Source organism: Falco rusticolus, chromosome 1 (genome assembly GCF_015220075.1).
Source record: "Falco rusticolus isolate bFalRus1 chromosome 1, bFalRus1.pri, whole genome shotgun sequence".
NCBI lineage: Eukaryota > Metazoa > Chordata > Aves > Falconiformes > Falconidae > Falco > Falco rusticolus.
The window spans coordinates 17,023,818-17,036,168 of NC_051187.1; the positions used below are offsets into that span (position 1 = coordinate 17,023,818).

At 41.8% G+C, this 12,351-nt stretch overlaps 1 protein-coding gene across 8 annotated transcripts in view; it reads left to right on the forward strand.

The window, feature by feature from the left end:
- The window catches only part of BCAS3 (BCAS3 microtubule associated cell migration factor), a 370,061-nt gene that overhangs the window by 256,020 nt on the left and 101,690 nt on the right, over positions 1-12,351 (forward strand). Inside the window, exon 24 of one of the 8 annotated variants that reach the window (XM_037371456.1) lies at positions 224-774. The exons of the other annotated variants lie outside the window; for them this stretch is intronic. Coding sequence (XP_037227353.1) covers positions 224-249 — 26 coding nt within the window. The 3' untranslated portion in view covers positions 250-774. Of the gene's footprint in view, positions 1-223; positions 775-12,351 lie in introns of those variants that run through there. 8 annotated transcript variants of the gene reach the window in all.

Below are 12,351 nucleotides of genomic sequence, written 5' to 3' on the forward strand. Positions count from 1 at the left end.
GGAAATGAGTATTGTCTCCCTTTCATTTACTTTCATTACTGTGTCTTACTTTTATTTCCATGTGCTGAGGTCTGGCAGTCTCGGAACTGGCCAGATCATTTCTAAAATGCAGTATTGACCCTATGCCACTTATTACCAGTCTGCATCCTCAGCGACAGAATTGATTCGGTTGGTGCTGCTGCACTTTTAATGTTACCTTTTATGTTCATGTTTGTTCCAACAGAGTGGCCACTAGCACAGACGACTTGAACTTGTATCACCCGCAAACTGACAACGCTGGAGCCACCAGTTTGTCATTATCCCTACTAGCGTATTTGATTTAATTTTGCGACAGTGGATTAATTCTTAAAATTGCAGTGCTTTTTGCTCGTTAATGGTCAGTAAATGATTCTGGGGGGTGGGGGAATGGAATTCATCAGTTTTGTAGTCGTTTTAATTCTTCTAGTTTTAAGTTGTTCTATAAATATGTCTTTATGGATGTAGTTTTACTAGCTTAAAAACATCTAATTGAAAACAGTTGCTTAAATCTCTTTGGATCAAGGAGGCAGTAATAAGCAAAGAGAGTATCTTATCCCTACAATCCAGAAACGCTTAGTGGCTGGTATACTCGGTGCATGAGTAATCAGCTTCTTGTTTCATCTAAAAACCTTAGCTCTTTTGGTGTGATTTAGTACTTCACCAGCGGCATGGTTTTTCTTGTCTGTAAGATTATCAACTAGTGAAACAAAATATAAACTGAAATGGCATAACATGAAAGAATGGTTTTAAAAATATTTAATTCATTTATGCTGTCTTGTTGTGTGTATAATGTGTTCTAGAATGTCACTGGGCTTCTGGAAAAAAAAAAACATTAGATTTGTCTTCTTGCAAATTAATGTTTTGTTGCACATTATGTAATGTTATTCTTATGACTTAACATTTGCATCAGGCAGGACTGATCTCTGCTATTTTGTAAGGTACCCGGCAGATGAACCCGTAGTGCGTAGATGAGATCAGCCTGTGCATTTACCTATTGATGCTGCTTGTGATTCCCAAACCAATGAGCTCCGAGGGATAAAAACTCGGCTGTGCATACCTTTGTTTTCTGAAACAGCTAAATTCTGTGGGTCTGGGTTTGGTGAGGGGGTGGTTGCTTTGATTTGGGCTTGGTTCCTTGTCCTGCTTTTTGTGTAATGTCAGAAATGTGGGTCCTTTCTAGCTTACAAGATCTAATGACTGCAGATCCCATGCACAATAGTGAGATACTTTATTTGCAACACTCTAGGTTATGTTGGTAATACATGTAAACAAAAATTAGTGATGACCACTGTGGAGTTTGGCCTGTTTTTTAAAGGCTTATACCTGCATCCCTCTGGCCTGAAATGTGGTACGGTTTTCCAAAGCGATCCTCAAAAAGCGCTCTATCAAACCTCAGAAGTCTATAAATGATACGTGGCTCATTTCCAAGCCAGGAAGCAAGGAAAAGAAAGCCAGTCTGTGCTGGTGGAGAGGGAATGCAAAACCACAAGTCTTACTTCCTACTTGCATGAAGAAAACCAGGTTAACTTACACAATCTTTGCTGATCATTTCTTTGAACACCTGTGTTCATTCAAATGGCTGGGACTGTTCACATGGTCAGTTACAACATCTCATTAAGAGTTACAATTAATGGAGATGGTAGTTTCATAAATGGCAAGTACACATTTAACTGCCCAAGGTTGCATGCATCTTATTCCTAGAACAGGCAAGCTGTGACATGAACTTGCACGGGAAAACTGCAACACTCGGAAAGTTTTGTCATTTTCTTTATTCGTTTCATTTCTAAATTTCAAATAATTTCATACAGATTTATTAATCTGAAGTATTAAAAACTTGTGGTAGCATTGTGTCTCAGAGCACAGTTTGGGCAGGCTGCCTTCCCATAATATGAAGGAGCACACACTTGTGCAGCTACAGCATCCTATTCTTTGTTCAGGACTTAAAACACAGTGAGGGTTCAACCCCTGAAATTCTTTTTCCAAGTCTCTTTGAGAAGCAAATAGCACTTCACACAAGCCCATTGTTAAAAATCACTTGCTGTTTGGTAGTTTAAGAAATGCTTAAGTGTATTCTGTCAATCTAAAAGCCATCCGTTGCAAAAAATCGTCAGACATCCTTTTTTCTTGTACATTTGTGTCATCTGTGAATCAGAAGCATTTTATGTACCAAGGGCAATGTGCTTTGCTTTTGGAATTCCTGAGTTTCACTAAAACCCTGGGGCATGGTTCAGGAGACCTGAGGTGACCTGTAAATGGGAGCTGCTGTGTCCCTTTGCTGCTTAGCAAGATCATTTTAAAGAGAAACTGAAATACAGTTCCAGATACAATATAATAACATTTTAATCCAAAGAGAAAAACAGTAGGGATTTTTATACTAGTTGACCTCTTGAAAGCACATTCAGATGTTAATTCTTTCTCATAATGGAGATGGGCAGTTTCCTCATTTGTAAGTGATGAATCTGAGACAGGAGAGAAAAAAAAAAAAAAAAAGTGGTTTTCCTGAACCCGAAGAGACTCCTTATGCAAGCAGGATGAAAGCTGAAGGGTTCCCATGCAGGCACAGGGCTAGGGGTGCTGAGCGCTCTCGGCAGGCAGGGCAGGTGTAGGAGCAAGTTGGTAGCTCTTTTGCAGATTGTTTTGCTTATGATAATGCGCTGTCTGGTCTGTGCACCGGCCTCCTGGACTTCAAATAAAGTCTTTGCTTTTCTCCTAAATCCCAGTGATGGAGTGTCTGTGAACACGCTGCCAGTCTGGACAGCAGTGAGAAATGCGCTGGCTGTGCGTGTGCCCGGCAGGAAGGTCTGTGCCGTGTCCGAGCGTGGGCTGCCGCCGTGCCGAGGCTTGTTCTTCGGTCTTCCCAGCCTTCCTGCGGGATCTCTCCTTTTGGTTTAAGGCAGCTTACAATTAATTAACGATCTTTATGGGCATTGCCTTGAAGTTGGAATAATTTTACAATCTAAATGATCTGAACCTCTCCTGTAGAGGAGACCTGAGCCTCTTCCCTCGCTGCCTCTGCGTGGGGGGGGAGGAGGTGGGACCCCCTGCGCTGCGAGGGGGGGCTGTGGGGAGCACCGCGTCCCCGGGGCTGCCTGACACCCAGCGCGGCTGCTGCAGGGGAAGTTGTCTTCCTTGCAGGGGAAAATGCAAAGGCTGGTGTTACTGCGCTGTTTCTGGTTATGTTTTTGATTTCGGAATGGCGGAGGAGATGGCAAGAGTTTTGTCCTTTGCATGAGTCAAGTTCAAACCTGGAGTTCTGGGTCAAGATGGTGATGCCTCTGAAGGACAGACAGACTTCAAATTCTTTAGGGGAAGGTGTACAGCCCATGTGCGAGTAAAATACCCAGCACCAAGTTTTAGGTTAGCAGCCAGGCCAGCCAACATATCCACCATCTGCCTTGTACAGAGGGGAGCAGATCCCCAAGGGCCTGGGCAGCTCCAGAAGTCATCTGCACCCACACAGAGACACGGATGGGTCCTCTGTGCCAGAGTGAATCCTGCAGGATCTCCGTGTGGCCCCTGCTGCTGACTGGAGTCTTCTGCAGCGAGGTGGCACATCTGTGACAGGGGCTGTGCTGTGAGCCCGGCACTGCCCCTGCTCCCCAGGGCTGAAGCAAGTGTTGCTTTTCATACTGGAAGGTGCAGCTGTGTCTCCTGGGGGTTGGGAACGCGGGACCGTGGTATTCGAGGCAAATGATGCCGGGTTCCTCGCCAAACTCAGATATTTCTACTAGGTGCTGGGCTGCTACAGGTGTTCGTGAGGAGCCAGAGGGGATGGCAGGGCCCTTTGCTCTCTTAGCACACGCTGGGTAAGATTTGGCTGTAGAAAACTTAGGGCTGTTTGAAGAGAATATTCTAAAAAATACAATTAACTGCCCAGATGTTAGAACCCCAGTGATACAAATTCCACCCTCTGTGCTGGGCAGGGTGTAACATTGCAGGAGGCGGTTGGTGCGCGGCTGCCTGGTGCTGCTGGCCCTGCTGCACGGCCCCGAAGTGCTGTGGGATGAAGGAGAAGGCTAAAAGGGACGTCAAAATAGCGACCCTGTGCTCTGGGTGCTGCTTTGGTGCCCCTCTCTTGTCACCTCTAGGTACTTCAGGTGGAAGAGCAGCAGAAGTGTTTCCCTGCTGATGGTGTGCTGAGCAGAGGGCTGCTGGTCGCTTGTGTTGCTAGTGTCAAATGCAAAATGAAGTTCTCCTATCAGTTGAGAATTTGGTGGAGTTTGCTTCCATTTGACAGTGTTTCCAGATGGAAAGGAGCAACTGTCTGTTTCTGTAGGGTGCAGTTTTCATTTACTTTAAATGGGTTTGAGTCTGGGGAGCGGGGCCCACTCCTTTGCTTTCAGTACCGTGAAGACAGATGTTATTTCACCAGATGATCCGGGAGCACTTTCTCATCCCGCAGTTTGGTTATAGGTGCGCGTCTTTTGAACAAAGACAAATTCCATTGGAAGTGTTACAAAGTTAGTTGCGCTTTTAGGTATTTAAATGATTCCTTATTTTTCTAGCACAGTAGGTTAGAAACGTGTTAAAGCTAGTGGTAAAGTAATTTATGAAGGGCAGATGGAGTTCAAAAGGTTCAAATATACAAGTTCAGTTCCAGCATCGTTTGGACCTTCACACCTCAGTGTCCCAACAGAGAAACTGGATACTGAGTTTTTACAGGTTTTACTGTAAAAACTGAGCCCTCCAGAACTTTTAGTAACTAATGGATTTTGCAGAAATGATTTGACTACCCTGGATGTCCATTAGCTGTTTTGCTTTTATGTCTTTGCTGGAAACCTAAATGGCTTTTTTTACTTGCACTTTTTATACTAGTTATATGTTTGCTAGAGATGTCTTTTGTATTACAGCAGCTGGTAGGAAAAAAGCGATGTACTCAAAAATTGTAGGAGCATTTAATCATAGTACAGCCTAACTAGAATTTAAACTGTGTGTTGTCAAGAAAGTTTCCATCTGTGGCATAGCAATCCAAAGCTGACTACGTGCAGTTTTAGTCTTCTGACTCTTGAATTCATTCTTTGTTGTGTGGCTTTGGTGGTGTTAAAATTCAATGCTCAGGAGTTACATTGTATTAAGTCTATAGTTCTCTCCTTTCCTTGCGTGCCCTACTTTATTACCAGCAATGGATTTTGAAATATCCTGAAAATCTGTTTTCCAATATGGGGATGGTTGATAAAATACCTTTCTTCCAAACAGGTATAGTTTCAGAAAGTTTGCTCTCTTATTTGTTGAGCTGTTAAGTACTTAGCAAAATTAATTCCCTGCAATATACTATTCCTGTTAGAAGTGCAAGTCTCTGATGGGCAACTCTCAAAAATACCTTGCTGATATAAAAGAACTTTTCATCCAGTTATGTTCATCGTTTCTCACTCCTACTGCTTCTCTCTATATTACATCAGGAACGAGAATGATTTTTGTACTCTAGTACCAAGAGCGACATATGCCAAATTCTGTATTGCATAACAGTGCAGAGTAAGAAAAAAAATCCATAAAAATCTATAGATTTTCAGGCACATGTGACAGTCCTGGAAATTTTACACTAGGAAAAGCTGGCTGGCACAAGAGCAGAGGAATGATAAACCCACTTCCATTTTGGAAGAGAGCGGGTAGGGTGGGTGTGTTTCTCCATGTCAGACAAGCACTTAGAAGGAAGGTAGCGCGTAGCTGGTATGGTTCACCACACAAGGGTTTTATTTTGTGGTGGAAAACCTAATCTTTCCAAGACCTTTTCTCTTGGGTATAAGTCTGAAGTCTGCTTTATATTGGGAGATTGGCATGAAATCCACAGCACTTAAGAGGATAAAGGCCTTTGTCTCCAAAATGTACGTTTTTTTGGAACTATAAAGGCAGTGGAACAAGAAATGGGTTTAGGTATATAATGTTGAGATCCAACCTTGTAATCCTTTTTCAAGTAAAAATATGTTATAGATCAATTTTATCGATTCATACTTTTTTCCCATGTGTTTTAGAAGATTCACTTAAAGAAGGGAAACCTTTCACATTTAGCTAATGATTCAAGAAGTAAAAAAAGGTGAATTATAAGGACCTACTCCAATTAGCCAGAATGACATCTTCTTCTGGTTCCTCTGTAGGCACCATTTGGTTTCTGGGAGAAGATGGGAGACTAACAACAACAACAACAAAAAGCAAGCAAACAAACAAAAAAAGAAAAACCAAAAAACCACCCAACATTTCTTTTACTGCTTTTGTCATTTTCACGGTCGCTTTAAAGGACCCCACAGCCTGTTCATACATTAGGAAATGGGGTAGCTCTTCAGCTTCAAGATACACTCGACAATATTTTGTGGGCTGTTGGGCTTGTTAAACAGTGTGCAACGTTTGAAGCCCTTCTGTCCCTCCTTGAAACGCTACAGAAAGATGGATAATAAGTTCAGGCAAAGCACAGGAACAAAACAGGGCAGGGTTAGGAAGGGAAGAACTGGGTGAGAAAAGAAGAGGTGATGCAGCGAGCTGTGGGCGGGGGGAAGGTGGCTCTGCGGAGAGACGTGTTCAGCTTTCCATTTACAGGCTATGGGGCAGAAGAAATAAAATCAAGAGGAGGAGGAGATGAAAGGAATGAAAAGACAAAAGACTTATTCAGTAAGTAAATTAGAAATTACATCAGATAAATAGATGAAAACAAGAGCAGATGCCTGACTAATGTAAGTTGTTCTGGCACCACTGACTTCAAATCAGTTTACACTAGCTCAGAACCTGAACAGACTGCCTAAGTGGAGACCAGAGACTAATTTTTTGATCTAGACTTCCTTGCTTTGCATACTTAAATTTGACATTCTTTAACATCATAAATTAATATGTAACAAAAATAGAATTGCAATAGGTTCTCACATGGAGAGAAGAGCGATACAAAAGATTGCCTGCTTGGTGTTCCATGATCTTTGATGGCAGAGGATTACAGCTGTTAGTTTATCAGTTATAATGAACATTTACATGGCTACTTTTGTCTTGAGTGGACTAGATATTCTGGCTGATGAATATTGACATGATTGAAGTGAGATGACATAGATTTTAATCAGTCAAGGTTCTGGCTCCATATTGACAGTTGTAATTTGCTTTGTTCCACTTCAACGTATTAGATTTCTTACAACAATATTAATGATTTAGGGGAACCATATGTATTTAGAGAATATTTGAATACTTAGATAACTTTTTTTCAATCTAGCCAAACTATCCAATGTAGGCAGCCGCACTTTCTGCTTCCCAAGAACCATGGCCCCTGACATTTTAAGAGTCAGTTTTACTCCTCAGAAAAAAAAACCCAGAGGAGTATTTCTTCTGTTTGCATTAAGCACCTTCTGAATTGCCAGGCAGCTTTGTGCCTGGCCCTTGTGGTTTACTGAGCCTAAGGCCCCTTACCAACATATATAAAGAATTAAGAACTTTCTGTTTCTCAAATGACTCATTTTGACGGTCAGTTTGTTGGCCAAACACTGATACACTTCCATTCAGATGTAAAATTTAGAGCAAATGATGTGCAACATATTGCTGTGGGATGCATTTTTCTGTCCATGGAGCAGTGTAATGCTTTGGCCATCCCTCCTTTTGGTTCTGTTAAGGCACCTCCTGAAGTCAGGCTTAAGCTGCTTTTAAAATGAGCCAGCATCACTTGGATGTGGGTGAGGTGCAGCAATTTGGGAATTGCTCCCAGCTGGTGGAGAAATGATTTCCAAGCAAGCTGGGTGGCTCTTTAACCGCTCTTCCCAGTAGAAGCAAGCTAAAATACGTAGAAATTGTTGCTTTGACAAATAAGCTAATGACCCACTCAAGCCGCTTTATGTAGCGCATGTAGTTGCTTGACAGTTATTATTATTTTCTAATTATGTTAAGTTATAAGTTATTAACAAGTGTTTAATTTCAGGCCAAGCAGATCCAACAAAAGGGATTTGTACAGTTATGAATTGCAGCAAAATACAAAATCGTTGAGCTTTTAGTATATGCAAACTTGGAGACCCTGGTTATTTCTCCCTCTTTCAACAGCCAGTCATGAAACTTTCTTGACCTTTTCACCTTTAAACTTTATTTGAACTTGGAAAGAAGACTTGTGAATTGTGGAGGGGAAAAAAAAAAAAAAAAAAGAAAAGAAAAGAAAAAGGAAGGGGGGGGGGGGGCTGGGGGAGGAGAAGGTCTGATTATACGTTACCGTAACAGTAATACTAGCAAAATAATCCTCCTCTTGTGCATGAGTGTCTGCTACTGCAGGCTTCAGGGTAATAAGCTCACATGACATGCCTAGAGGCTAATGCTGGCCTATGCTTTTTTTTTTTTTTTTTTTGGTACATATTTAAACAAAGGCTGATTATCCAAACAAGAATTTGGACTGCATCAACTGGACCAGTTAAATTATAGTTAGTAAAACTTGGCGCCTTCAGAGCTTGGAATGTTACAATTACAGCTGGATCCTCATTTGTTAGGCAGCCTTACAAAATAATAAAAGTGGAGATTTTTATCTTTATAGGACATAGCTTAACTCTTTGAATACAGAGAACTAAGTGCCAAATATTACAGTTCCTGCTTAGACATACTATTCTGGGCTAATAAATGCAATTAGACAGTTGTATCCGTGCTCTGTAGGACGTAGGGCAAAGGGAGCTGCTTTGGCAGCACTTGGGTGGATGCTGGGGCACTTGTACTGGACATCCATTATCCTCCAGGATTTCTTTAAACACAACAAGCAATTTGTTGTTTGATCTCCCTTATCTTGCTGCTGTCTTTTTGACAGCGTTGCTGTGGGTTTATTTGAATTTCTCTTCTTTGTGTATTTCCTGTTGCTACAAATAAAGCTTACGTCCCTGTAGGATGTAGACGGTTCCTTGAGTCCGTCCAGTTTTCACCTCTCAGATGAGCTGGAAAACTGGCTTCAAATACTTAGCAAATTTTTCCCTAAACCTCCCAAGGCTGGCTCTCCCTGCCACCGTCCCCATGGGGCTGCTCGGGGCTGGGTAGGTGGCAGGCGATGTGCAGGCAGCAGTGACATTTCATTTTAACAAACTGCTGTCGACTATTCCAGACTTGTTTTCCCATCTTCCTTCCTACAGAGGGGGATTGGCTTTGATTAGGTACTTGCAAAGCCAGACTTTGGCTTTCTGGTTGTATAATGTATAGCTCTGGTTGCCAGTCAGAAAAAATGGAAGCTCTTTTCCTAAAATTAAACAAAGTGTCCTTATTGTTAGCCTAGAACAAATCAATGCCTTTGCATTAATTCATATGGAGCGGGGCCAATTTACAGCTTTCCCTGATCTGCCCGGTGGGGGTTTTTGTGCATAGGTTTATCTCAGCTTCTTTTTTAGGACAGTGTTTATTGTTTGCATTTTCTGAAAACCTTACTGAGTAATAATGCTTGCAACTTAAGCAATCAAGACTACCCAGAATGTTTGCAAGAGCCCACCTGCTAGATAATATTTACCAGCCTATACCAGGAGCTTTATCTTTTGTCATCTCTGCATAGTATAAAAGCTAGCATTCATTAAAGCGTGAAAAAGTTGGTTTCCTTTATTGTGACAGTTTTACCATGTTTCAGTGTACTTTGTCTCAGTAGTGACAAATAAATACAGATAATATATAATTGCTGCAGTCAAGATACCGTGGGAGTTACGAGAGCAAGGCGTAGGTATTTCTGAATGGAAGGACGTTGGTTTTCTTGCATTGAAAACTGAGAAGTTAAAGATTTTCAATCAAGATAAACTTGCAGATTCATAAGGTGCAACTTAGTCTGGGAGAAATGATACCAACTGGAAATAAGAAAGACCTAAGGAAAAATTGTGAGTTAATGTTTAGTCTTTTATTACTATTTTAATCGAATGACTTTACAACATGACCTTTTAAATTGTAGCTATTTTAAAAAGGAATATTTGTGTGCCGCAGGCCTGTGGAAAGCGCTGGTGGGCACAGCACCGAGCGGCTCCTGCGCTCAGCACCCTGAGCTCAGGGCTGGGTGGCTCCACGCTCGGCACTGAGCCCCACATAAGGGCTTTACAGTCAAACACACCAACGTTTTCTGGTCATGGCTCCAGGGTTCTGTTAAGGCACTTCGTCCTCCGTACCCAGGATTTTGGGCAACAGCCACTTTCCATAAAACTCTTTTGACTTTTGTTGGGGACTGCCGAGCCTAGGGGAGGTGATGCTGCAGGAGGAGGAACCGAACCCTGGGTTCGGAGGGCACATGTTTGGACTTCGTGTCCTGCAGAGGTTGCCAGCTGTGCGCGTGGGAGCCCATCGAGGCGGTGGAAAGGAGCCTGATTCTTGCTGTGTCCCTTCTGTCATGGGCTTTTTGCTTCGTTCTTAGCCGTGCCATTGAGAAGTAGGGATGCCCCAATTAGTCTTTTGCATGACAATATTTCATTTCAAGCAACAGCGTTTGGTTTCTGGCCAGAATAAATCCTTTATTTATTCCATCTGCTGTCCTTGCTTTTTTCCTGTATTGAATAGACTCACCTTGTGCCGTAGTGAGATGATTGAAATCGTGCCTTGCTGATTTAAGGGACCCAGGTTTACAGCCTAGATACAAACGTCTGTAGTACCTGTAATACCCATCAAGAAAATACCATGGTAGTAAAAGAGAAAAGAAAGGTTAGCTGATCCGGTAGGTACTGCAGATGTGATGATCACCTCGCTGTTGACAGAGGGAATCTAAAATTTTAGAACCTGCCTTCAGACGGTCTGAATATATTTTCAGCTGCCAAGAAGAAGTCAACAGGAATGATTGGTGAATAAGTGAGAGCAGCGTGCTGTATCTGCAGGAGACAGTTTCCATCCGGCAGCCTTGCTTTTCAGATATTTTCTAAAACACTAATTAAGAAACAGTCTTGGATCAGACTTTAGGTAGCCAACAGTGCATTCAGAAATTATTCCCTGTCTTAGTTTTTCTCATCTGTGGTCTTATCTAATTCATCTTCTCTTTTTTCCTCCTCCTCTGTTTGGTAGATTTATTCCTGGATCAGCAAGGGGAGTGAAGGAGAGGAAGCAGGGCAGGAGTTGCCATTGCAGAGGTCTTTTGAGCTACGGTTCCACCCTCCTTTCTTTTTCTTTCTTTTATCATGGATTTATTGTGAACTAATAATCACTTTGACCTTAAAACAATTCATGTTAAATCACAGAGAAAGAAAAGTTGATAGTGTGTGAGTTAAAGTGGTCCTCAGTAAAATGTCATCTGACAGGGCTGTGCTTGGGAGAGAAAAAGAGTTCCTCGTGGAGCCTGAGCTGTGTTCCATCAGGAAAGGAGACGCTGTCCCTCGTTCTAACCCGATGTACCGTAGCTGCTGCGGGAGACTGTGCAATGATCTCAGTTAGGGACACCCTCAGGCCGTTTCCTGTAAAGAAAAATTTATTTATGTAACTTTATTTAACATTATGTACACTCCTGCAAAGCATTTTAGAATACAAAAACTATTTTAAAAGTCGCAGTTTTATCTGTGCATGCATGTCTCAGGACTGGCTGGCGCGCACGGAGCAGCTGCAGCCTTCCGAAGCTAACGGGGATGCAGACGGTTTCGGTTTTGTTAAAATCTGATTTCTCGGTGCAGTCGTGGTCTTGTGTGAACAGCAGCCAAGTCTCTTGGTTCTTGTGGGTTGATTGTTGTTTTAAGTTTAATTAAAGTAGCTTTTGCTTAAAAAGAAGGGGGGGGGGGAATTGAATTTAAATATAGGTATCTATGATAACTCTGTAATATCTTTCTCTCACGAATTGTGTTCGGAGTGGATGTTTACATAGATGGCCATAGCTGAAAATAAGAAGGAAATTCTATTTATGCCACAAGTTAAGAATTCCCATCACTGGCAAATCTTAATTTACTTCTTCATCTGATTTCTGATGGGAAAAATCAAATTGCTTTTGTACTGGAAATAAAGTTGATTGAACTCGGAATTTTTCCAGTGGCTAAAAAGGTTACTTCCCAAGCAGTGCTCTTTTACAAACTGCAGTGGTGTTTAATTTATCTGCTTTTTTCAGCAGATAAATGTTCAGCATTAACATATGTAGGGAAAGACAGTCTCTTAATACTGATTTGTATATAGGAACGTCATCTGACTTCCAGAATTTCACATGAAATCTCTTACTATAAGCGTGATGGCAGTAACACGCTAGAGGTGAAACTGTCTGATACAGAGATCAGCTAAATACAATTTCTGTGGTTTTCTTTGTTTCGTATCGAGCTCTGTAATTTCTTTCTTGAAGAAAATGCTTGAGAACTTTTGCTGCCGATAGGAACTGTTCAATCAGTATTAAGATGCAACTTGTCAGGAGTGCATTCTTACAAATACTTATTCAAAAGGTCCCTAGGCTTTGAACAGAAAATGTCAGACGTGAAGAACAGGGAT